Source organism: Emydura macquarii, unplaced genomic scaffold, assembly GCF_026122565.2.
Source record: "Emydura macquarii macquarii isolate MOO-44397 ecotype Brisbane River unplaced genomic scaffold, CSIRO-AGI_Emac_v2 contig_1790, whole genome shotgun sequence".
NCBI lineage: Eukaryota > Metazoa > Chordata > Testudines > Chelidae > Emydura > Emydura macquarii.
In genome coordinates, this window is record NW_027131927.1 from 30,538,679 (window position 1) to 30,566,294 (window position 27,616).

At 39.7% G+C, this 27,616-nt stretch overlaps 1 protein-coding gene and 1 long non-coding RNA gene across 2 annotated transcripts in view; both read right to left on the reverse strand.

Annotated features, from left to right (window-relative positions):
• STPG2 (sperm tail PG-rich repeat containing 2) overlaps nt 1-9,981 on the reverse strand; it is a 393,190-nt gene extending 383,209 nt beyond the window's left edge. The window contains exons 1-3 of the mRNA XM_067557395.1: nt 9,732-9,981; nt 6,490-6,599; nt 893-1,051 (exon numbers count right to left, since the gene is read on the reverse strand). Coding sequence (XP_067413496.1) covers nt 893-1,051; nt 6,490-6,599; nt 9,732-9,837 — 375 coding nt within the window. The 5' untranslated portion in view covers nt 9,838-9,981. The remainder of the gene's footprint in view (nt 1-892; nt 1,052-6,489; nt 6,600-9,731) is intronic.
• A 10,513-nt stretch (nt 9,982-20,494) lies between these two features.
• On the reverse strand, nt 20,495-24,035 carry LOC137159221 (uncharacterized). The gene is made up of 2 exons (XR_010921597.1): nt 23,932-24,035; nt 20,495-21,375 (listed from the first exon to the last, which is right to left on the reverse strand). It is a non-coding gene; the product is annotated as an uncharacterized lncRNA (long non-coding RNA).
• Nucleotides 24,036-27,616: the final 3,581 nt, after the last annotated feature.

Below are 27,616 nucleotides of genomic sequence, written 5' to 3' on the forward strand. Positions count from 1 at the left end.
ATTCTACTGCTTTGCCGGGGATAGGGCCAGTACAGATAATCACATTCATTGTAGCCAACGGGGGAAACACCATGTAACCTCTTTGGCTGCTCTCTAAGGGTATGCCTACACAGCAATCAAGAGGTGTGATTGCAGCCAGGGTAGGAATACTTGAACTAGCTTTGAAGTCTCATCTCCTCATTCCAGGTGAACATGCCAACAACCAGGCTATAGACTTTTCTGGAGTGGGTTGTTCTTGATCTCTCCTGTTGAAGCTTTCTATTTTGTATAAATACTTATGTATTCCTCAGAGAAGGGCCTTGAACTTGGTTCTCTGCCAGATGAGTGCCCTAGCCACCAGGCTGTATGCTATTTTGCTCAGCCTCTCCTGCCAATGCCATTCTACTATGCATGAATTATGTAAATATCAGTTGGACCAAAGAGAGTAAGTGAAAATTACTCTATAGCATGGTGATTGAGGCACTCACCCCTGAGGTAGGAGAGATGGATGCACATTCCTCCTCTGAATGAGGCAGAGAGAAAATTGTACTTTTAGTACTTTTGTTTTAGAAAATTGTACTTCAGTATACTTTAGTGTATACTGGAAGATGATTCTTTTAAAAGATTTATTCTTATTTAAAATGGCTTCATGGTAGTTCTATAGGTTTTGGTTTGCTTCATTTTTCAGTATTTATTTTTCCCCATTAATTCAACTTCCTTCCATCACCAGGTCTGCTTTGTAATAACTGTGAGCACACTGTAGATGTACCATTTCAGGCTGGTTTTGAAAAAATTAAGTTCAGTAATGTGCTTACTTGTGTTTTTATAAATTTTAAGTTAACATCTGTGATCAACGTCAAATTTTAAGAAAAAGAATGAATATGGCATAGCCCTTTTTTTTTTATTAACATACCAGTTGACTATGTTCTTTAGGCTCCCTCTGCTTCCTGTTATTAATCTCTAATGCCACAGCAGGAGATTGGCTATAGCTTCCAGGTCCTGGAGTGTCTGTACTGATCTCTTTGAAACGTTTTTCTTTGTTCTGCGGACTCTTACCACCTTTTATACTATTCTAAAAATATGAGAAAACAAATATTCTGTGAAATTATGAAGTAAAGTGAATTATGAACCTGACAAGAAATTCATAAAAAAATGTTTTAAAGTTCATAGTCAGTCCTTTAAACCAAAGAGCTGATATATGTCTGCAGCAATTTATATTAAAATACCCTAAATACAGATTAATTTTCTTTTCTCAGTATGGTTTTACTTGACTTAAAATAGGAAATGCAACTATTTGGATAAAGAGGCTGAAGATGTTTGTTTCACCTCTGCATTCTCTAATGAAATGCTATTTTAAAAATTCTTATAGCAATACTTCTCGGTGAATTATAAGTATCTCTTGGCTTTCTAATGCAGTAAGGTATCAGTTATTGTTTCTTCTTTTTCCAGTAAAGCAAAATCACCATATAATTTATTATCATCTATTTGTTCATATTGCAGTACCTAAGAGAGCCCCAAATGTGGACCAGGAGCCCAATGTGATAGATACTGTACAAACAGAACAAAAAGATGGTTCCTGCCCCAGATAACTTATAATATCAATAGGTTTAAACAAATTTGAGTTGAATTGTACAGACAAAAGCTTCTGCATTTTAAATACACTGGGTTCAGAATCAATGGGTTGTTGTGTTCTTATCAATGATTGAGAAGAAGCAGCACCAGTGGTGAACAAGTTCTGTTATAAGAATCTAGATGATGACAGCTTTGGAATCAGCAACTATGTGATGTTGGGCTTCTAATGAGTGGCTGCCACTGTCCCTTCTTGGGGGCTGAGGACTTTTCAAGAAAGTGAAGGGGGCCTAATAAGGAAGTCCACAGGAGAGGGAGGAGCTGTTGTCTGACACCTTGAGGCAGCTCTAATAGAATTACAACTCTTGCAATTATTGTAGGGGTTAGAACTGGCTCACAGTATGAACAGATTTTGCCTTTTTCTTCATAATACAGTAGAAGAAGCAGAAATGAAGCACTCCTGATGTCTCAATTTAAAGGGAACTAAGACATACTGTGAGAATAGAACCTCAAAGGAACACCAAATATTGTATTTCAACATTAGTGCTGCTACTGTACTTAAAAATCGTTGACAATAACAGCACAATCTATCCATAACCAGTTAGTAAACCAGAGATGCATTTTTATAACTATATTTCTGTAAAATTTGCATTTTTAAAGTAAGATGTCAGAAATTGCTTAATTAACTTTTTTGATTTGTGTTATTTCACGTCATACCACATTACATCATTTATGCTGTACTATGACAGATTTCATAAAATGCAGTGTTAGTGTGACATTAACTAAACCAAAGTAACATAATATATTATGACACATCTGGGAAGAAATGGTACAAAATATCTTTATAAAACAGGTTTACTTGCCCACTTTTTATAGTATTTTCCCCCATTGTACCCAGCCATAAAAGAAAATGACTATCCGCAAGTTTCACATTGGATGACTGATAATCAACTCTAAGTGCTGTCAAAACCATAAGTACCTTTTCCTTACACAACTAATTTACAATTAATTTGTCTACAAAATAAAGATTAGTATATATAATGGTAGTAAATCCCTACTTTAAGGGATTATTTAATTTTTCACAGTATAAATTAAAACAGAAGCAAGATTCAGCGGGAAGACAAAACATGAGGAAGAGCACTGAAGAGACCTTCTGATACTTTTAACTACAATTGCTTTTATAGCATGCTAGTAAGAAACTGACTGTATTACTGCCTTTTCCCACTGGAGGGTGTAAATTGTAGTCAGCAAGTCAAAGGAGTTTGCAGTGGAGAAGATCAGAAACAAGTATACAATATTACAATGACATATCCATAGTAATGAATTTTTCCCCTGTAAAATAGCAGCACACTTTAGAAACTGTTTAATGCTTACACTAACTGCATTGCTTTTACATATTTCATAATTGCTGACATGGATGTCAGCATGGATGTGCATGGACGTGGGTGAAGGGAGGCTTCTGGTACCCTTTCCACCTTTAACAACATTCTCAGAGCAGTCAGACACAATCTGGACCTATATAATCCTTAAACATTTACATGTGCTTTCAGATAAACTTAAATCTAAAAAACAAATACATCTAACCAGTAAGCAAACAATGTTTCCAGATAAATGGAGAATGAAGGAATTAAATAAAATTCCAGCTTCTCTTTATTGCTATTATTAGTATTGAAATCCTAAAAATACATGTATAATAGAGCAGTGGTACACAAACAGCGGGGGAGGTGGGAAGGGGTGCAAGAGATTCTAGGGACTCATGAAGAAACTGGGATCCTGTGAGTCCCGCAGGACCCACCACCATAATAGCGGGAGTGGGATAAAAATAGAGTGGGTATTTCAGGGAAGGACAAGAGTAGAATTTAAAAAAATAGACCTCCCACACTACAAACATGAACACTCCGGCCACCAGCCATTGCTTTCCAGCCACCTAGCTCTGAAGGCAGCACTGCCACCAGCAGCAGCACAGAAGCAATGCCACAGCCAGCAGCCACTGCTCTCCGGGTGACCTTACTTCTGCACTGCTGCTAGCAGCGGCGTTGCCTTCAGAGCTGGGTGGCAGCTGCTGGCCAGGGCGTTCGTGTTGTTTGCAGTGGGGGAAGACTGTTGTTTTTAATCCTGCTCGGTGACAGTATGCAGAACCCCTGAGGTACTGCCTGGTGGCTGGGATACCACTGAGCCCTCTGTCTGACCAGGTGGGCTCCCCCTCACACAGTGATGCTGTGAAAAGCCACAAACCTCTGACAGGTACTGCACTTCCACAGCCCTCCACAGGCAGAGAAGACACCCATCTTAGTTCAATGAATGCTTTCCAGCCACTAATGAACCAACAATAGAGAATCTCTAGCTGGCTTCTCAGCCCAGGACTACACCATCTACCTTGGTCAAAAAGCCTGACCAGTGGAGATTATTATCCAGTCCGCCCTTCCCTCAAAGTGGAAGGCATGTGCACCAGCTTTGGTTACTGAGCAGTTTGTCTAAACATTTCACTCAAAGACACACTGGTTAAGATAAAACATTAAACAAGTTTATTAATTAGAGAAAAATAGTTTTTAAGTGATTATAAAAGTGGCAAGTGTAAAGAGATTACAAGAAGTTACCAAATTAAATAAACATAAGGTCACAGTCTCAATTCTACACATTAACAAGCTCGTGAATACGCAATGTCTCACTCTTGTCAGCTGGCACTGTTACCCAGTGTTCTTCAACCCAGTAACTTTTAGTCTCTTTTGAGTCAGTATCAGGTAATAAACCAAAGGAAACGCAGTACTTCTGCCTGTTATATGGCTGGCACAGACAAATCAAAACCAAGTGCTCTTAACTTAAAGCTTTACTTTAGTGGTCTCCAGCAATTCCCATTGGAATTACCTTTACCGGAAGTCTCCACTTATTAATTTTAAGCACAAACAAATACCACAAATACCCCAAAACTTGATAGTTACCCCACAAGTCTGAGGCAGTCTTCTGGGTGAATCAGTCACAGATTTCTGGATGCCCAGTCCTTCCATCTGTGCGTGGAAATCTTTTCAATATGTTCATAAAGCAATCAGCATGACAGACTTGTTACCTCTCTCTTACACCCCAAAAGTTACAGACACATGTCAATCAAAAGAATGTTACATAGCTGACCAAACAAATCAATCACTGGGCAAAAGCAGGAGTTAGAGACATGCCACTAAAAAAATATTGTTAAGCAAGCAGTCTTGTTAGTCTGATAGCTAAATTTCCCTATACTGACAATTCTAAAAAATATCCACCCTTCCTGTTTTTCCACAGCATGCTCTGAGAGAGAGTATGTGGAGTCAATTCCACTTCACGTATTCACTGTCTGACACTGCTCTCCTCCTGGTTTGCCTAGTTTATGCCTGCAAAGGTCTAAAAATGGCTAAAAGCAGCAAGCAGAATAATTGGTAGTCCATCCCAATAATTGGCAGTAGCTTGGGCACCTGGCTGGTTGCTAACATATGCCTGTACAGTACAAGCAGTTTCTTAAACACAGGTTGGGCAACCTTCCCTGCCTGGGACTCCCCTCCCTCCTTTCAAAGTCCTTTTGTCTTTCAGATGACACCTCAGGTGTTCAGTTGAATGGGAGTGGAGTCAAGTGATGACATCATGCTCCCCCTTTTATGATTTGTTTCAGCTTGCTAGAATAAGTCCATGCATTTGACATGGAGGCTGCTTCCCATTGGTCAAGCAACCCCATTGCAAACATGCTTCCTACAGTGAAGTCTTAACTGTAAACAATTCCTGCTAGTGAAATCTATTCTTGAATGGGTGAGAGCCATTAACACTGTCTGTTGTTGTGCCTGAAAGGCTGTTTGTGGGAGTTTCCCACTTTGCAACATGTTCTAGTAGCATTTACAACAATACTTTATAACTTCATGTACTATAGTAGCACATACAATCCAACAGGATATTAATGTTTAGCAGAGCAAGACTTTTAAAATAATAGAAAACAAAGCATATTTGTGCAGAACATATCGTAATGATATGACATTGGTGAATATGTGGTTTTTGGGATGTTGTTTTCAGACACAGAGTGTCACACGCTCCCATCCTTCCCTGCAATACCCACTCCTACCTGCTCCAGCATTGTTTGTTGAATTTTTATCCCACTCCCTCTATTATGACAGCAGGATTCCAGTCCCACTGCAGGGTAAAGTCTTTGCCCAAAATTAAAAAAAAAAGACAATTTCAGATTACAAGTAATGCAGGAGGGTGCAACAAATTCCATGAATGGTAAGGGGGGCACGGCTGGAAAAGTTTGCACACCGCTGTAATAGAGCATACAGAAACCCACCAAGCAAGCTTGAGAAGGTTCCTTTGCCTTTGCTCTCAAATAATTCATTCAGCATTAACCTGAACTTCCTTTACTCTTACAGAAACCATTACTAAATAGTTTAATTTATCAAAATCAATACAGCATTCATTACTCAAACCTCCTGGGTCTTAGCTCTTTTAAAATTATATTATCTGTTAGTACATTGGGGCACCAAGAAATCCTGACCTATACCACACACAAAGTACCCACTACTACTGGAAGTGAACTGCATGAAAACTACAGAAAGTCCAGGGAGTCGGACAGCCACATAAAAGCACTCGGAAAAAATGGAATTTTTAACTGTCACCAAGCATTCAGCAACATCATTCTTTGTGGGCATCAAGGGCTATTTTGTAAGTTTTCTGTTGGGGAGGAGAAGGGGGTGCATGTGGAAGTAGAATAAGGATGAGGAAAGGATTGTGTATAAATAAAAGTTCTCATCCAAATGTTCACTTCTCATCATGCTGTCTCTCTCACTGCTGGCCAATTTAATTTTAGAAGGAGGGTGTTTATAGATTTGTTCAACTGAAATTTGTTATGAAAATCACTTGTTATTACTGTTTTGAAAGTCAGATTGACAATTTCATCTCTCAACTTGTTTAACGCAACTACTATAATTTTACCTGTACTTTGGCAATATCATAGTGTCCTGGTCCTGGAACATCAATCTCTGCATTTTGAATAGTAAATGTAAAGTCTCGACTTGTCAAAGAAAGAAATGGAGCATAGCCATCTGCAAGTGAGGGGGTGAAAAAAAAAGAACAAGTAAAAAATACGCACTTACAAGAGTTTGAGAAAGCAAACAGGCCACATATGCTTCAAAATTATTCTTCAGTAATCATAACGTTTGGTTCATCTAATTTTTCTGCTCCACTGAAAAAATGGGAAATATATAAAGAATAATATATGCTAGAATGTGTGGTTGAAAAAAGCGATAAAACTATTTTATGAAGCAGAAAGCCACCACGTAAGTATATTTTAGATCTGAAGCAGCTAACAGAGTCCTGAAACACATTCTCTATAGCTTCTCTATCCCCTATGTCTTCATGTTCCTGCTTGGACAGGAGAGATTAACAGATTTTTAGGTCAATAGGAGACATTATAATCATCTAGTCTGACGTCTTGCATAATATAAACCATAGAATTTCACCAAATGATTCCTGCATCAATTTAATTGATTTGCTTGAGCTAGAAAGACATCCAATTTTGACTGCAAGACTATTAAACAATGGAGAATCCAAGAAGGCTACTGACCTCCTTCTACACGTATAGGGAAGTGCAAATTCACTACCCCCATATTTAAACAACTACACTAACTACCCATTCATTTCATGATCCACTTCAAAATTCCATTTTCTGATTTTAAAATGCTCCATGAATTTGCTCTATTCCCTCTTTATATCGATTACATTAGGCTCCTCTCAATCTCATCACATAATCTGGCCACTGGTTGTGAGGGGGTTGCCTGCTTTGTAGCTGCTTCCATCTGGCACTGCACTTCTGCATCTCTCTACCTCATTGATCCTCCATTTCATTTAAAATCTTGAGTAAAAATTTTCTCCTTTACCAACCTCTCCTACTTTCTCTCTCCCCCTCTGCTATTATTTAACTCTGAGCATATTATTTAACTTCATAAAGTATTTGAGATAGTTTGTATAAAATATGTTATAAAAAGTTACTCATCGATATCCTAGATTTTATACACACAAATTACTATTATGATCATCTAGTCTGACATCCTACACACCCCAGATATTATGTAGTAAGGTTGGACAGATGTACATACAATTATAGAAAAGTATTTAAAATTGAGTTAATTTCCCTGTAAATTAAGTAATGCTTAATTACAATTTTATTTGTTTTCAACTGGGTTTTACTTTAGTTGTATTTAAACGCAACGCAGTCTCCCACTTCAGGGTCATTAGGAAAGTTTTGAGTGGATTTTTCATTTGGGATAAGGTAATGTTGACAGTGAGAGGAAAGGGAAAGAAGTTTCCTGCATTGAGCAGGGGGTTAGACTAGATGACCTCTTGAGGTCCCTTCCAACGCTATGATGCTATAATACTATGAAATAAGATAAAATAAAAGAAGAAATTTTACATTTGTTTATTTTTAATGCTCCTCGCTTCCATTCCTAATAGTTTCCTTAGTAAGATCCATAAAATGGTCTTCAAGGGCTAAGACCAGTTATATGGTTTAAAAGGAATAAAAACCTGCATTTAACTTACCTTTTTTCAGATAAAATTAAGATAATTAAAATTAGGTAAAATCTTATTCTATCAGATCTCAATTTAGTTTTTTTAGTGTTTTCAGAGGCTGTACCTCTGATCAGTGCCACTAGGTGGCAACCTAATGAACTCTGTTTCTGGCATGACTTTATAATTAATCCATGTTTAATGGCTAAAAAAAAAAACACACATCAACTTAATCCTATATCCATTTTGGCTTTTGACTGGGCTGATTGGGAAGAGACTATTACTCATATCTACTTTAATTTCAATTTGTATCTGAGCTCTCTATACCTGCTTCTAAGATATCACTAAGTAGGCTGAAAGGAGAGAGATTCCAGTACTACAGGCAGATATTCTCAAATCATTCCTACTTTAAGCGGAGAAAAAAATTAACTTGTCTGACATCCTTCTATGTTTCTATATTCAGTTTCTGAGCATTGCTCTTGTTGAAAAGAACATAAATGGAGAACATAAACACCAAAGGAGATTCCATTTCTTTTATTTGGCACAAAAGGAGTAAAATATTATAGAAAAATATATTAAAACCCAGCCACACATTGTATCCTACTGAGAACTCACATTTATGTCAAAGTGGGATAGCAAATTAGATAAGGTTTTTCAACAAGAGAATTAGGAAGGTATTTCTGAATACAGAGCCATCATTTGAACATTGTAGCAGGCTGCTGGACCTAGGACCTTGCACTGCAAGATTTCCAAGATTTTTCTCATGCAAAGGCTCTTTAAGAAGATGTTGGCTACTTCTCTAACAGAATTCAAGAAAACTATTTACAAATGTTATTTGTGCAAAGAGCACGGGACATTGGGAAGAAGTTCCTGGGCCTAATTTTCCTCTCACACAGATGCAAATCAGGATTAACACTGCGTAAATCACTGGTTTTACAAGAGTGTAAAACCGGCTTGTGATATAAATCAGGTCCACCATGTTTAAATATATGGAAAGAGGAGATAGTTCAAGTTGAAGAAAGGAATCACATCTCCATCTTGACAACCAACTCAAGATAACTAGCCTGATGTAAAATCCTAAACAATACAAGGCACTGGTTGTTTTTACTTCTATGTGGCTAGTCGAGGTAAATCCCAGTTTGGGTGGGATGGGGAGGCACCTGGTTGATCTCCACCAGCTATACTGAAGTAAAAACTACCTGTATCCTGTCTCCACTGCCTTTTTACATGGAGATAGCTCTCTTGATATGAACCCCTACTTCTGCAGTGAAGGCAAAGCTTAGCCCCTTACACTTTGGTACCATGGTCCTACCTCTCTCTGGGTCAGACCTTGGAGTTAACACCAGCAGCTCAGGCCCTGCTCGGGCGCCTGAACCGGAGCTCGGGGAATGTAAGTTTCACTCAGCTGCACCGTCCCACAGTCTCCCGACGCGGTTTCTGGCGCTGTTTAATTATCCCGCAAGTGACTCAGAGCAGCAACTGACGGCGGGTGCCTGCACAGGCTGCGGGGCGGGCCGGGGCCAGGGAAGGGCAGGGTGCGGACAAGGGGCTTGGAGGACGCTGTGCAGGGAGCGGGCTCCCCTCGCGGCTCCAGCGGGGAAGGGAAGGCCGGGCCGGGCCGGGCCGGGCGGAGGAGCTTGGGGCGAATCTGGACGCTCCCCGCCCGTTACCTGCTGTCTGCTGTTTCCCGGGCGGCAGCTGGTAGGAACCGGGCCCCACATGCGCCTCGGTGCCGCCCGCGGGCAGAGTGAGCGCCCGCGGAGCCCGGTCGTACATGCCGGCGGAGCCCGGCCCGCAGCGCCAGACGCCGAGAGCAGCGGCTGGCGGCTGCAGTCGCCATGGACACCGCGGGGCCCAACACGCCGGGCCGGGGCTGGCCCAGGAAGCTGCCCCGCCCCCCACACAGCCTGCCCCCGGCAACCCGCCCCGCCCCCCACACAGCCTGCCCCCAGCAACCCGCCCGCAACTCTCCTCCGCCCGCGGCGCTCTCCTCTTCTCTTCCCCCTGCAATCCGCCGCGCAGCACTTCCCCCTCTCCGCCCCAGAGTCTGCCCCCTGCAACCTGCCCCGCAATAGTCCCCCTCCCCGCGGCACTCCCCTCGTCCCTTCCCGCACCACTCCCCTCTCCCCCCCAGAGCCTGCCCCCTGCAACCCTCCCCGCAGCACTTCCCTCTCCCCACCCACCCGCGAGCCTGCCCTTGCCCCGCTGCAACCCGCACCTCTCCCCACACAAATTCCGTCCCTGCCTCTGCAGCCCGTCCCGCAGCACTTTCCTCTCCTCCCCCACAGAGCCTGCCCCCCCAGCACACCTTCCTCCTCCGACAGAGCCTGCCCCTCCTCACTTGAACCCGCCCCATGGGGAGTCCTGGGGATGAGTTCCATGGGGGGAAAGGGAGTGTTACAGGATTGATTCTATGGGGAAGCATCAGGTTCTACAGGGGGAAAGGGGAGTCCTGGGGGTTCCTTCCCCTCATAGAACCTGTCCCATAGGACTCCCTCTCAGCCGATAGAACCCACTCATTGAGCTCCCATCTCCTCCCACAGAACTCTGCCCACTGTACAACTCCCTTCCCCCACCCAACAGAAACCTCCCTTGTCCCTTTCCCAAAATAACCTGCCCTATACGATCCACCCTGAAAAACCTGCACCGAGTAGAACTGTTCTTTCCCAGTAGAACCTGTGGGCAATAGAATTGCAAACACACAACCCCCTCCTCAGCCAGCTGTGAGAGATCAAAGAGGTCCAGGACATTGCACGGGCTTTGATTAGTAAAGGGGTTCTAACACGCTGCTTTAGCGTTTAATATGGTTACATTGCACTTACTGTGTGTTCTACATAGTGTGTCTCATCATGGGCGGCATTCAGTAACATAGTTAATAACCAGAACGCCACATACCGATAATCTGAGCAAATTAACATTAACATGAGAACCTGCAACTCTTATTTCCGGTCCTTTCTTTGATTTTTAATTGCGAGACTTGAATGCAAAAGCCACTTCATAAATGCATTTTAAATCCCCTTGTTTTTTATATTAAAAGAAAATAGCAGCTCTAAGAAGTTGTGCAACGCAACTTTGCTGAATTCCAAATCTCAGATGGGGAAATGGCGATGCTAAAGTGGCTCTCCTCCCGTTGTTGGGACCATAACTATGTGTCAGTCACAGTGGGGTAATTGGGCCCTGAGACTTTACAGCAGAACATGAGTTCACCATTGCTGGACCACACACTGCTATTGAATCAGTAGCCAAGCTCATGGGAGACAGGGAAGGGACCAGTTTAAGGTCTGGTCTACATTACATTGAAAATTTACTTTGGCATAGCTACATCTCGCAGGGGTATGAAAAATGCACACCTCTGAGAGACGTAGCTATGCCAAGCTAATCCCCGTGTAGACAATGTTAGGTTGGTGGAAACATTCTTCTGTCGACCTAGCTACCCCCTCTGCGGAGATGGATTAATTACATCAGGGCAGAACCCCTCCCCTTGCTGTAGTGAGCGTGTACACTGAAATCAAAGGTAAATATTCAAAAGGAACCTTATCAAATACTAATTAATTCTTATCTGTGGGCAAATGGGGGGGGGATGACTGACCCTTATACGCATTTGTGTGAGGTGGAGGAGAGTGTTGTGGACTAATAAAGCGTAAGCCCGGTGTGCTTCTGGAATTGGAGGTGAAAGACCAGAGAGCTAAACGGAGCTGCTTGCTTGAGGGCTATATGAATCCTCTGATTGTTAAGTGCTTTTATTTGTATTAAGTTTTCTGTAATTTGTTTTTGGGATGCTCACAGGTGCAAGTTGAGAGTTACATCACTTATTCCTTAGTGCACTGCTGGAAGGCATTCAGATACTAGTGACAGTCACATAAAAACCTACATAGACTTTTTAATTAAAAATGTTGCATTTTTGTATTTAAAAAGTTAATTTGGCACTATTTTGAACTATTGACAACTATTTATTGCCATTTTAAGTTTTATTTGGTATCATTCAAATCTTGGGGAAAAAATAACGAAGAATATTTTCTTTATTTTTATATGCATTGAGGTGGGGGTATATATCCCAGATTATCCCACTACTAAAAGTTAGACAGGTGGTAGGGATCATCTCAGAATAAGAATATATTGGTTTATTACATATGAACTGGAATTTTTAAAATATTCTTATTTATTGAGAATCTATTCAGGATCCAAGTCCATGACTAGAGTCTTATCTTTGTGTTTGTCATTCCCTTCATCACATTCACTATTGGTGTAAACAGACACAAACTTCAATGGAGGGAGTCATACTTGCTTACCTAAGTAGTGAATTTAGGCTCCCATCTGTATTATACCAAAATGTGTAAATTCCATTACATAAGATGCAATATTGTTGCTAATGTGATATTTAAAGTATCAGAATTTTCAACTGAAGAACCTGACATTAGGTCAGCTGATTACTTACTATTAATTGGTGCGCACAAAAGAATGTTTATAAATGTAATGTTAAGGGATTTACCCATCTGCACTATTCCTTGTAGGTATTTTTTCTTCACAATTTCACTGTAGCATTAGCAGAACTGTGAGGGAAATAAACTATGGCCACAAGAGAGTTCCTTTTAATACTATCGAGAGAGCACTAGATGGTGCCTTTTCCCAATTTTCTCAGATTACATGTGCTCATTTCATCACAGTAATTCCTGTGTGAGTATGACGCAGCAGAAAGACTTCACATTTTACTGCTAAATCACAAAGAAAAAATTATTTGCAAATAACATCTGAGGCTATCATTTAGACACCTCTAAGACAAACAGATTGATATAAAAAGCCATTACTATAAAGCGACAGAAAGAAATCCCCTTTCATCTACATAGATTTTTGAATTACATATAAAATAGCATTCAATAAACTGTTGTAAGCGGAGACCAGAAGAGAATTTCTTCCTTAATAAATAGCATGAAAGATTTCAAGTATTTGTGGTATTAATTCATGTTAGACATTTGGATTTGTTTCAATTAATGGCTATTATATCTTAACAGCAAGACATAACGGCTTTGCACTAACCTGAAGAGACACAGAGTTCATCTCTTGAGCATGAGCCTTTGCTCCTGGAGTGACAGTGACTAGGAGTGCTGCAGAAATAGCATGCTCATCCTCTGCAGGCACCAACCCCTCTGGTCAATTCTGGAGCAGAGTTCCTAGCCTCAAAACACTGGTTGACATCCTTTTTCTAACCTCATACCAATATTGACAGGGTAATAGGTCCCATGTGCAGCCATTCACAGCTGGGGGAAGTTGCTCCAGCAGAAAGCCTAAAAAGGTGGGAGAGAGCATAAAGATAGATAAAACTGTGGAGGTATCCTTGAAGATCCAAAGATAATTCAGAGAAACCCAAAACACACTCCTATAAAAATGTGACATTAATGCAACATAATTATACTAACAGTGGGATGGAGAGCTTCAAATGACACTCAATTACCCTAGTAGAGACAGAAGAGAAATGCCAAAAATATTATTTAATAAAATCTGAACACAGAAAAAGTACAAAATTAAACAGAGAGACAAGCTTTCCAGCTTACACAGAGCCCTTCTCTCTTACCAATAGAAGTTAGTCCAAGAAAAGATATTGCCTCCCCCCTCCCCCACCCCATCTCTCTAATATACTGGGACCAATACAGCTCTACCACCACTGCATAGAAAATTAAATACATATATTAAATATTGTGTAAAAGATGAGAGATTACATAGACCTGAGAGTATGATGGAGTTGTTTCTGGTTTACTTTCTCTTTTGGAAGCCCATGTCAGATCATTTTGGATCTGAAATTAATACTAGGCTAAGACTTTCAAACTGCACCCAAGCAAGGATGGTGGCAAAAATTGTATGAGTGGTTGAGGACTACATTTTAGCAAATAAAGTCTCATGGAAGACACTTACTGAGAAAACGGATTAATGTAGAAAAAGTGAAATGCCAGGAGAATGTAGGAGATTAGTGAGAAGATAAATTACAATTTTTAAAGAATATTCCAGATTTCTAACACTGGAACAAATGGCTTTCAGTTTGGAAATATTCCCAAGAGTTGGTTCCCCTTACTATAACATTCCCTTCTGTGTTTTGCTCTGAATGTTGGATCAGTTTCATTTTATAAAACTGGCATGTGAAAATATCTAACTGTAGATTTCCTCCAGTGTTCCTTCTGTGAGGGGGATATCATTCTGCTTATAGATGATTAGCGTTATAGCCTTCCAAGCTTCTGGAGAGATCTCTTTTCCTATTTCCTAATAGTTAGGCATGTGGTGAATTGTGACTGCTGTTATTGTCTGGTTTAGAATTGTACACACTGCTAATCTGTGCTAAAATATCCTATTATTATTGTTAACCCATCCTTTCTCCCCCTGCTGCCTGCTTATTTGTTTCACCCATCTGTAAAATCTTGTCATTTAAATTGTAAGCTGTTTGGAGCAGGGACTTTCATGGACTATGTCTGTTCAGTGCTGAGCGAAGTGGGACCCTAACCTGGATGAGGCTACTACAATATAAATAAATAATACTAGTAATAATATAGCCTAACATCATTAAAATTGTCTTCTAATTCTTGGTGCAAGATCCCTATTATTTATCATCATTATTTATTTATTTCTATTGCAGTGGCATTTAGAGATCCAAATCTGGGATTTAGGATCTCATTATACTAGACTCTGTATATACAAACAACACAAAGATAGTCTCTGCCTCAGAGACTCACAATTTGTGTTAGGGAAATATTTAAGAATACCAAAAAATAATATAGCCGTATAACTAGAAATTGCCATAAAAGGGAGAAAACTAAGAGACACCCAACTATCTTTTCATTGGCTGAATGTTTTGGCTTTGTGACAACTGAAAGGACAAGCTACCAGCCTGGAATGACTCTTGAAGTTAGCAGACTGAGCCCAGAACTGGTGACATAACACAGAGGATACAGGAAGTTCTTTTGTGCAAGGAGAAAGCAAAGACACTTCAATCACCAAAGTGATTCTTTATGTTAAATAGAGGTAAAACAGTCACCTAAATTGGCAAAGGTGATTCAAAATTTGTCCTTCCTACTGATCGTATTGAGACACATGACATCCCAGAATTAAGACCCAGTTACTATCAAGTGCTAGAAATAACCAAGCAACAGAAGAGACGTGTTCTGATTTGAAATAGCACGGTTACATCTACCAGGAAAATGGAATACTTGACTCAGACAATGGAGAGATGCCAAGAAGGAATTCTCAAGAAGAATATCTCATAGACAATGTAATTTAAAATGAAGAGGTAGGAGTACAAAAACTTTAGTGCCACAGATTATAAAATTTGTATTTCTGCTGTCAGTGGATGCAACAAGCAACTGACATACTCCATATCATTCCACAGGTGATAATTTTCTCTACTGAATGTGACAGTCTATAGACAAAGAAAAAGCTGGGGCCAGGTTCTAGTACTAGGGAAATGTAGATGAGATAATAGCATATGGTATGCTATTTATCAGGGAACCCATGGAAAAAGAGAACTTTGGACAAAAATCTTCCATGGATTTTTCTGTAATTCATGAACAGCCGGTGGCATTTTTCCAAGACTGCCCAAAATGTCATTTAAAAATGCTTCCAAGTCACTGAACAAAACTTTCTGCTTACAATAGCATTCATAAGTACCATTGAAAAGGTGACATCAGATGTCACAGAAAAAGTATGAGCAACACCTTATTTAAACTTTGAAGAGGAGGAGGCTTCAACTAAGTTCTCCCAATTTTCTCCACTTGTATTCACTGCCCACATGCACACTTGGAGATTGAGGAATGCTAAATGTTTCTCCATCCAGAATAATAAATGCTGGTTCACACGACAGCCAGATAACATTGCTTGAGAAAGTTGCAATTTGTTCTTTCTGCAGTGCTCCCGGTCCTGGCCTCTCAAGACAATAAGCGTTGGGTACAAACTTGGGTAACCTGCATAGAAAGTAATACATGTATTCAAACCCCATGGAAGTTTGACCGACTTACACCAGAGCTGAATTTACTCCAGTGTGTTTTAAATACATAAATCTGTGAACAGTCACATTTGGCAAATTACATAATTTTAGTATTTTAATTAAAAGTTCCTTCCACAGGTGAGGGACAGATCTTGGAAATAATTTCATCCCCATTGGCACATTCCTCACCATCTCAGCTACCAATTCAAATGTTAAATCCAGGAAAGATCATTGGTTGAACAAAAAAATGAGCAATTTTCTCCTTCTTGAAACATGTCCCTGGTTTTATGAAACAGGCACACCCTTTGATCTGGTGTACACTGGAAAAATTACCTTTTGTATGATGTCAACAAGTTTAAGGAATAATTTCAGCACCTGATCACTTGCACATGGTTTAAATGCAAGCATAGACCACTGATGTCACTTTGAGTTGGTCTTAACTACAGTTTCACATTGTGTCCAACAGTGTCTGATATCAGACACAAAAGACCAACAATCAAGACCATCACACTATATAACATTGTACAATACTTATAACATGGATCCCATATAAATGGGGAAAAATCAAATCATACTATAACATGATTCCCCAACATGGTAGTTTTGTCAGAGTAAGTGGGCCCTTAGTTTTGTATTCCCTGGGGTTATCTACACTAGAGAATTGTACATACTCAACTTGCGTGAACATGACTGTGCAACTGCAGGCTGCAGCTGTGCAGTTTAGACACCCTGTTGGAGCACAAAGAGCACTGAATTCACAGACAGAATTCCTTACAAGCATTGCAGGTCATCTGGATTGTGGAAACTATTCCATAATACCTAGCAATCTGGAGCAGGTGCATAGGCTCTGGGGTTTACAATATCTATTTTCACCTCTTCGCATTTTTTATTTGCTCCAGCTCTGTCCAGCACAATGATCTAAGTGTGAATCATAAGGGGTAGTAAACCCTCTCCTTTACAGATGCCATGGCAGTAAGTCATCCGTTCTCTCTTCACACACTGTTGGACACTTTTGAGTTGCAGTGTTCAAGGAGGTAAGGTCCTTGTTTTTAATATTTTCATTCATTTATTCTATAATCCTCTAATTTTTATTGTATTTTCATTTCTTCTGTTTTTATTTTGTTATTTCATGCTTTCCTGCTGGGTGTATGGGTCAAACACAGGATGACTATGAGCCACCAATGAAATACGGCTGTGAAAAAGGCAAATGCAATCCTAGGATGCATCAGGAGAGGCATTTCCAGTAGAGATAGAGAAGTATTAATGCCATTGTACAAGATACTGGTAAGATCTCATCTGGAATACTATGCACAGTTATGGTCATCCATGTACAAGAAAGATTAATTTAAACTGGAACAGGTGCAAAGAACAACTACTAGAATGATAGGGGGAATGGAGGGCCTATTTTATGAGAGGAGACTGGAATACATTGGCTTGTATAATTTAGCAAAAAGACTGATGGAATTATGATTGCTCTCTATAAATACAAAAGGGGTAAATATCACAAAAGATGAAGAGCTATTTAAGATAAAGGACAATGCTGGTAGAAAGACAAATGGGTATAAACTGGCCTTGAACAAATTCTGGCTGGAAATTAGAAGATGATTTCTAACCATTAGAGGAATGAGGTTCTGGAACAGTCTCCAAATAGGAGTCAAGGGGACAAACAACTTAATTAGTTTTGAGAGAGAACTGGACAAATATGGGAGTGTGATTGTATGATGGGATTGTCTGTGATGGTGTGGGACAGGGATTGGCAGCCCTGGGGGCTCACTCCACTTTAAGTCTAAAGTTCCTTAAAACTCATGCTTCATGGTTTCAGATGGTTGCAGGGGTCAGAAAGGAATTTTTTCCCCCAGTGAATTCTGGGTTTGAAGGTTTTTTAAAATATCCTCTCTCTCAGGCATCAGAGAGGGCCACAGCTGAAGGTGAACTATTCAATAAGGGAGTAGGGGTGTAGGGCTCTGAGGTGACACCACACCTGCTCAGCCGGTTAATTCTTGCTCACATGCTCACCATATGATCACCATATCTGGGATTTGGAAGGGATTTTCCCCCAGGTCAGATTGGCACTGACTTTAGGGGTTTTTGCTATCTTCTGTAGCGTGTGGATATAGGTCACTTGTAAAGATTATCTGGGTAGATGTCACGTAATCATTTCCTTCTCATCACAGGGGCTTCGGGCACAAGTGCACCTCAATTCCTCCTATTCTCTGCTTGTGGCACAAAATAGTTTAGTGTCTTGTTGGCTGTAATGCTTGGGTCTAATTTTGGTGGTTGGCTTTAGTGTGCGGGTCCTGGGTATTGGAGGTGGCCTGCGATATTCAGGAGATCAAGCTAGGTGATGGGGTGGTCCCTTCTGTCCTTAAACTCTATGACTGATGCTTTGTTTTGTAACTGAACTAATGAGATCCTTTTTCTGATCAGATTTCTACTATCCAATAGAGGAATGCTCTAGTCTGGGTATGAAGGGAAGATATTCTTCCAGGTCCCTCCATGTGGCCCAGAGAGTTTTCTAACCCCTCCCTGCCTTCCCTCACACTTCACTGATTTATCAGACCCCTCTGCCAGGGGCAAGGATTGGGTGCTAGGCCTGTGTGGCATTATGGAAATCCCTGTTTATTGTTTTTCAATCTACTATCAAATCAACTAAGTTTACAAGTAAAATGATGCCATTTGCTGAATCACTCTTTATAAAACAGCTGGAGTTTAGCAGGTCTGGATGGTTGAACTTTGGGAAAACTGTACCACTTTTTTCTGTTTGTTTTTCTATTTGCAAATAAATTAATGGCTTGTATGTTTATCACTTGCTCTGACTCACTTTGAGAGTCTACATACTCACACAGCTGGTGACTGTCTCACCATACATCCCTCATCCAGTCTTTCCCTTCCACTTATTTGTGATTCACCACCATTTTCTGCCACATTTCATTTTAATATATTTTTAAAATATTTTTTTCCAAAACACAAGAAAGAGGGTACTTTAAATTAAAATGTAACTAACATAATAGTTTAAAAAGGATACACTGCACTTGATCACGTCCATTATAATTAACCATAGCAATTTACTGCCCTGAGATATTTTACACAATTCAATAATTAGTTAATGTATGTACAGAGTGCTTTGGACATCTGAAGTAGTATGTTCTACAGAAGTATAACTGTGAAATAACAATGGCATCTTCAGTTATCCAGCAGTGATGAAATTACAAGGTTATCAATCCAAATACCTCATGAAATAAGCTGATTACAAGTTAGATTTAAGAAAAAATGTCCAATCCCGATATAAAATTATATTATGGGGGGTTTGTGTTTTCCTCTGAAGCAAGTTACATTGAATATTGCTAGAAGCAGGATCCTGAACTAGTGGACCATAGATCTATTCCTAGCAATTCTTTCATTCTAATTATATCATCCATATTCAAAAATGCATATGACTGGAATACAAATAGAAATAAAGTAAAATAGTAGACTAAAAACATGGGAGAGAGATGCTACAACCATAAAAAATACAATATGTATATACAAATATGGCATGTGAAATAATGGGAGAAGATACCCAAGATAACAAGGAAGTTCACATGGATGTCAGGAAAAGACTGTATCTATATCATAATAGAGAAAAGCACTTACATTTACCTGTTCTAACTGGGTGTTTTTAAAGAATTATTTTATTAAATTCTTAGAAAGGGAGCCAGTTTGTCCTAAAATCACTAGCAGTTATCTTTATATTGCGTGTAAGCTTTTACATGAGCAACATGTCCCAGACCCTTTTAAATCAAGTGGCTATGTCTGAATCATCTTTCTTTATCCAGTACACAGCTAATGAGCATGTCAGGCTAACAAGAAATGAAAAATAAATGTAGGGCCAGATTTTTAAAGGTATTTAAATACTTAACGATGCAGATAGGTGCCTACTGGGATTTTCCAAAGCATCTAGGTACCTAACTCACGTATAATTTGTACATATTTTAAACACTTTTGTTTTGTTCAGAAAGAGTGGCATTTTTTCCCATTGAAGTTAAGAGACATCTTTTTGGTGTTCATTCCATAGTCCTAGAAATCAAACAAGACAGAAAATCACTCAAATAGAAAATAAACCAGTTTTGGGGCATAAAACTTAAATTTTTTCATACACAAGAAAAGACCTACAGGAAGAGCCAACAATGGTGCTATACAAACCCAATAACTATTTAGTTTGTACGATATTAGAGGCAAGATTGAATAGCATTTAGTAGGGAGGTGGAAAAAGCTAGATACTAGTTTGATTTACAACTGTAAAAGTGAGAAATAACACTGCTGAAATCAATGGGTTACTCCTTATTAACATGACTGTAAATGAGCTAAGTCTAGATGCTGATAAGTTTTAAGGGATTGGTAACAGATACAGAATCATTCATTTTTATATTGCTTGTTCAGATCAGGTCCAGACAAGTGGTGACAGATAAGCCACCAAACAGTTGTCAAAAGGTAGCTATGTGAACTGAGATGGTGATCCCAGTTGCTAGTGAACAACTGTCTACTTCAGAAAAAAAACCCATTAAAAATTGGCAAAGAAACAAACTGGCAGTCTCAGCAGACAGACCAAGGATTAAATGGTGGTTCTAGCGCAATAATATTTAGGATTGCTTTATTTATCTGATGCCCATCGAAAGGCACCTCAGTATTTTATGTCAATTAGAAATCAACAGAATTTATAACAGAGACACCCCACCGACCAAAAGACCCAAGCCTGTTTTTTTTTTTTTTTTTAAATAATAAAGTCAGTCAAGATTCTGGCTAAACAAATTAGTTTTACATTGTAGCTTGGAGCTCATTAAGCTCAGGCCCTGGCAGATCCAGAGAAGTGGCCCTGGGAGATCAAGAGATGTGGCCCTCTCTGGGAACACCATAGCAGCAGTTGTTGAAAGTTTATGGTTGACTGAGAGTAAGAATGATGCAACAATTCCCATAGTGGGAGATAGGGAGAGAGGCAAGCTCTTAGATAATTGGGATCCTGACCATAGAACAGTGTTACTTGGATCCTATCCAACACTTTCCACTATATATAGAAATGATTGTGTAGCCTAAAGCTTGGACAGAGGTATTGGGATTACAACATCTTGCTTCATTCAAGAAATGAGCTGTTTGTTGATTCATCTCTAGAATACCCCCACATTTGCACAGATGAAAAGGACTACAAAAGCTAAGTCAGTATAAAAATCAGGCTTGTCTTCTTTGTCTCGGCAACATTCACAGCATAGGAGCATAATATCTTGCTGTGTAGCAATTGGTCTGACTCACAGTGTGTTTTCTACCATTAGAGCACTACATGCCTCCTTAGTAACAAATCAGCTGTGAAGCATGGTGACCTGTGAAAAAAATGTGAAAAGACAGGTGTGAATACAAGTTAATCTGTCTTTATTTGTGACTAGTAAATTGTTCTAACATTCCTCTAAAGCTGCAGCAGATATTTCATTTCACTGGAAATTCATATTTCAGTGGGTGTCTTTCCTGGAAAATTACAATTGGTTTTCAGTTCTAGTTTCATTATACCATATTTGGGGAAAGTGATTTGGGAATTAAAAGACTGGATTCCCTTCCTCCACATTTTGTTGGTGGCATATGTCCTGTTTCTATAAAACATGTGGAAATGCATGGGTGTCATAGAGAGCTGTAGGTACAAAAGCAACTGGCAAGGGGGTCAAGGTGGAGGGACCAAGCTGTACATGTTTTTCAAAAACTTTATCTATCAGGCCAGAATTAGTGGGATGACAAGAAAGAAGAGGGCAAAGAGCCAAGACCAATGTGAGATGAAAGAAAGAGGCAAGATAAAAGCAGAACAGAAGAGAGAGAGGAAGTAAATTGCCTACATTCATTGATACATTATAGCTTGTTACCCAGCCCTAAACAACTAACAAACTATTTTATGTTTAAAAGCAGCATTGGCTACTAGACAGAGAGACTTTTACAAAAAGCCTACTGCCAATACCCTTTTGAATACTTGGTAGTGTGGCAGCTGTATTGTGAACTCAGGGGCAAGCAACGGAGGCATTTTAAATTCAGACACTCTCATACTTGTTCATGGTATGGACTGAATTTTAATAGACTAATGGTCTCATATACACCTCCTCCACCCATTCATAATTGCCAGGCCTCCCAGCCCCATTTACAATTGTATAACATTGTCAATTATAATTATTGTTTATATGGAAAAATTTTACAAAAACTATCTGATGTATTTTTAATGTAAGTTAGCTGGGGGCGGGGGGTGAAGAAGAGGAGATCCAGCACAATGTAACTATCCAGTTCACTTTGGACTGTTGGCAAGTGCTCTATGGAGAATAGTTTAAGTTCTCTAGAAGCCCTGTGCATTTTTCCCTTGGTGGGTTCCCAACATACATACACATCTGGTAATAAAATAATTTTTATTAAGATGGAAGAAAAGAATGGGTGGAAATATATTGTACATATGAAGGCAAATCAATAATTTACCCTCCTGCTGCATTTGCCATAAGTACAAGGTTGCCCTTGTCCCTCAGGGCTTTGGAGGGAAGTAAAATCTTAGACCATAGATCTCACAGACCTGGGTTTGACTCTTACTGTACTCCGTGGTCCTCTCCTTCTTTCCCCCTCCTTTATCCCCTTTTTTTCTCTCCCTTCTAAATCCTCTTTATCTTTCTGTTTCACTACTTCTTTCCTAAAAAAACCCCACTAAGAACTTTAAAAAATAAAACAAAAAACAGATTATATTGTGGAACTAATATGACGCTTGCAAATAACTACATTGTTATTCTGCTTATGTTATATCCCTCTTTTCCACCTCCCTCCTTGTTATCTGAATTGTAAGATCGTCAGGGCAGAGACTATGTACAATGCCTAGCACTCTGAGGCCCTGCTCCTAGTTAGAGTCTCCAGGTGCTATCCCAAGAAAGATAATAAAATACTAATAAGGCAGAGACAGAAATTTACACGGTGCAATGGTAAAGCCAAAGGAGCTTAAGTTCCTCAAGCCAAATAGCTGCAGGTTCCTATTTCATAATTTTTTAAAAATCTCACACACACACACCCTATACTAGGGAAATTAAAATGCAAAATGCAATGTAATTTCAAGAACTCAAATCAAGACTTTCCAGAAACTAAGGCTGCTCCCAAAATGCTGACTTAGCAATATTGCACATATCACATTTCTGATACCTGTTAAATGTATGAGCCTTCATATTTGGCCCTTCCTAATTTTTTATTTCAACTTTAATTCTGCATCAATGCTATAGATTTTGCATCTAATTAGTTTTAAGTAATAGACATACAGGGATCTATCTGGGCATTTTCACAAAACATAGCCACACTAGTTTTATTAGATACATGAAAGAAGTCATGAAAGGATAATGGTTTTAACAATTCAAGCACTAAAAGACATTAAAATTGAAAACCTTTAATGAGTAGAAGGGAGTGGGCTCGTTAATTCCGATACCCTGGAGTGCCTGAGCAATGGCATAAACACAGTAATTAGAAAAATAGTCTGTACTGTCCTTGGCCAGGGAATAAGAAGAAAGAACTTTGCTTGTTCAAATGCTTTGATTCTAATCTTTGTCTGCAACTGAGGAGTATACACTAAACCCCATTGGGTAAAGTGGGGGGAGCCAAAGGTGGTTTAAACCACATTTAGACTTCCACAATCCCAGACCAGCGGTGTGCTGATCTGATCACCTAGTGTAAGTTAAAGCAGCTTCTCCTATATTATTTCCCTTAGCAGGAACATTTGGCCAAAATTCAGAACCTTACCATGTTGTTTCCATTTGGAGAATAAACTGATGATGAGTCAGATATTTCTTTGCTGCAATCCTGTTTACTTACAAAGCACATGCACAAAGCTGATTCCCTGACCATAGTAGTAACAAAGAACAGGAGACAGTTTCTTTGCTCACATTTTCCAGGTCTGCCTTCCCAGACAGTCCTGTGCCCCACAAAGCTTCAGCTCTTCTTCCGCCCATGGCTATCCTCACAACTTCTCTGGCTCTCTTAGTCTCTTGGCTTTAGTTTTTGGATGCTTTCTGCCTATGAAACCCCACAAATAAACACAGCTGCAACCAATCAATGCCTCAGCCATGTATTTGCAATCAGTCCCCAGAGAAACCTCTCATTGTCCCCGAATTAGTTCTTGCTCAGGCCTTCCCATGTGGTATAGTACCCTGGGTGGTGACTTCTATTGTTTCAGCTGTCTTACTCCATAAAGGAGCTTAATTGCCTCTTCCATTTAGCCTAATGAAAGGTGGCCATGCCCAGCAGCTTTAACAAGGTCTCTGATTGCCTACAAATCAAAGACATTTGCTGGCAGTCATTAACACCTTCAAGCATAACAGTATGCTAACAGCTGATGGGCTGAAAGGGTCAATAGAGTAGTCAGGAATTGCTGAGGTGCAAGGAAACCCGCATCCACACCTCCTTTCCCCCAGCTGGGCCATCTATACTAGCACCTAGGAAGCACATGTGTAGGTAGGAGTCACTATGTCAGCTCTATATCAATCCTATGCTGGGGTGATATTGTTACTGACTAAGCCAGTTTTAGGGCTGCTTTGTACTAACAACAACATGGTGCAAAGCAGCCATAGCTCAGCGGTTTTGTTTAGAGCAGTGGTTCTCAAACTTATTTGATCACACACCCCTTCTTTGTGTCTGTATTAATTTATGCCCCTTTCCCCACCCTGGGCGCCCAGGCAGCAGCCACTGTTCTCTGTCCACCCAACTCTGACTGTACACAGTACAGCTTTTTTCACTAAAGCAACTCATGCCCTCAGAAAATACATTCTGCACCCCCACCCCAGTTTGAGAACCTCTGATTTAGAGGCATATAAGTCTTGAAAAGTGTTGATTATGTTTTATTGTCATGAAATATCCCAGATAATGAAAATGTTTCAAGGGCCAGGTCTTGCCAGGATTAGCTTAGATCAGTTCCACACTGTTCTGTTTAACTGAAGGAACAGGGACAAAATTTAATTCCCATATCTTATAAATCTCTAGCTCTAGAAGCTAGTTCAGCAAACCTTAAAAATAAAAGAATTAACCATAAAAACCTGACTTAAAAATTGGCAACTATTTTAAGAATCATGTTTGCTGGCAACAAGCCCACGTCACTTCACTTGTCAGGGAAAGTTAATCTCATGATGTGACTTAACATGATGTAATGTGACTCATGCCACATTTAGTGATCGGTTTAACTGAAATGGAGCAGGCAGAATGAAATATTTTGCTGCTAACCTTCTCAGGTAGAAGCAGATAGTGAATGTTGTGCTACTGGCATCCTTGTTTCCAGCTCACCGGAAAGTTTGGAATCAGCTTTCAAGTGAACTCAAAGCATTAACTTCTCACTCCATTTGTAAGATGCTAACTACTAAAATCACATTGGAATTGAAGTAGGAGAAAATGCAAGATGGTGAGAGTGATGTAATTTTAAGGTCTGATATTTTGGGACACTGTGTAACCTATTTTGTGAATTAATGTATGCAGATGGTGATTAATTTTATTGTATAAGTGTCAGATATTTTTTGGTAGCTGAACCATTATTCCCATAAGATTCAGCTTGAGCAATGCAGTTATACTAACCTGACCCCTAGTGTAGACAGCACTATGGCTATTTTACACTAGAAGTGCTACAGCAGCACAGCTGCTCTGGGAGAGCTCTCCCATTGGTATAATAAAACCACCTCCCCAAGAGGGGATAGCTATGTCAGCGGGAGCAGCTGTTTAAACCGCTTGGTGTAACTTGGTGTAAACCGCTCAGAGGGGCGGCCTATTGAGACCCTGAGTGACATAAGTTATACCAACATAATTTCTAGCATAGACAAGCCCTTGGACGACAAGAGGGCTTCTCCTGTCAGACAGCTACCTGCTTCTCACGGAGGTGGATTAACTACACCGACAGGAGTTCTTCTGTCAGCACAATGCCATCTTCACTGAAGCGCTACAGCAGCACAGCTGCAGCAGTGCAATGTTTTAAGCGTAGACCTGCCCAAAGATTTACTTTCCTACAGCCTCAGAACCCTCTCCTCTGCTCAGTGGAAATGTTGCAGCAGAGAACATTGTGAGGACAACTCCCAAGAACACTCTCTCCTCTCTTGTGTTGTTGCAGTACTTCAAACGACAGGAAAAATTGTGAGAGGTGGGAGGAACTAGGGAGCTTTCAAGAGAAGTCCTGGGAAAAACCTTAGTGACAGACAAGCTCAGGGAGAAAGCTCAGGCATATGGGCATAAAGATAGTTTATACAGATGACTGTCTAATTCAGACAAAAGAGGAATAAAGACGGATAGCTATATCAGCATAAAGCTAGTGCTTTATACCAATATAACTGCATCTACACTAGGATTTGTACTGATGTAACTCTAACAAACACACACACACACACACACACAAATTAATCATCATTCAAGTATAGACCAGGCCCAATGTAGTTTGTATGAACTCCTGAGGGTGGGCTAGTGACTCCATCCATTCACATATTCTATTAACAATAAAGACATATTCTAGGGAATACAGTTCCTCTACATTTCTTTCATGCAGTGACCCAAATGTGGAAGTGCTATTTGCTTCTGTAATTATGGCTGAGAATATTAACTACTGTATGTATATTACATACTACTGAAAAAATTAAGACACACCAGAACCACTACTCATAGCACTGCACTATGTCAAAATCTGGGATTGGTAGATATATTTTAAATTAAGCATCTAAAAGGACCAGATTATATTCTTTCCTCCGGTTATAGAACATATTCAGGAACTGACTTTGTTTGTATTTTTTTTAAGATCTGATCTGTGTACCACTGACATGTTTGATCATGCTCTAAGTATGTTTAGTTTTTGCCCATATTACGGGAGTAAAACATTCTCCTGGTGGGCATATCACAAAATACTTCCTTGTTAACAGCTCAAACCTGTTGTGAGTTTTCCTAAATGAGGTAATATGTTGTTTTTTTCTATGAAAGCACTGACTGCCCTTAACTTTGAAAGCTATTATAGAGGGGCATATAATATACAATTCCACTCCTAAAATGTAAAGCACAAGAAAAGCTAATAAACCCTGCAGAGCAAGTGAAGGCTTTGGATATGGGTTATGTGAATGCTGCTAATTCACAGAGAGGAATGACTCATCTTTTATGCAAGTAATCTGAATCCATTTAGCCAAGGCCAAATTCATAATATTCAGACTCAGATTATTTCTGGGAATCAAAAACACATGACGTGGGCTTTTCCATTAGACTCCAAAAACTCATAACATCAATTAAGGGATGTATGTAATGCTTCCATAGACTTAGCACATTAATTGTTAAAGCCAGAACATTTATACCAGGTGCATACAGTTGGGATAAGACAATACATACTTACTTATTTTAGCTGTAAAAGGAGCTTGCAGCAATTACTCACAGTAAGTGCCACTGAGATCAGGGGACTACTTTCATGAGTAGCGATTACATGCAGAAGTAAAGTTTGTTGGATCAAGGCCTAAATACACAGGAGTGCTCATACACTGTAAGGAGGCCAGTCACCATTTGATCTCCGATATATATATATATATATATATATATATATATATATATATATACACACACACACAC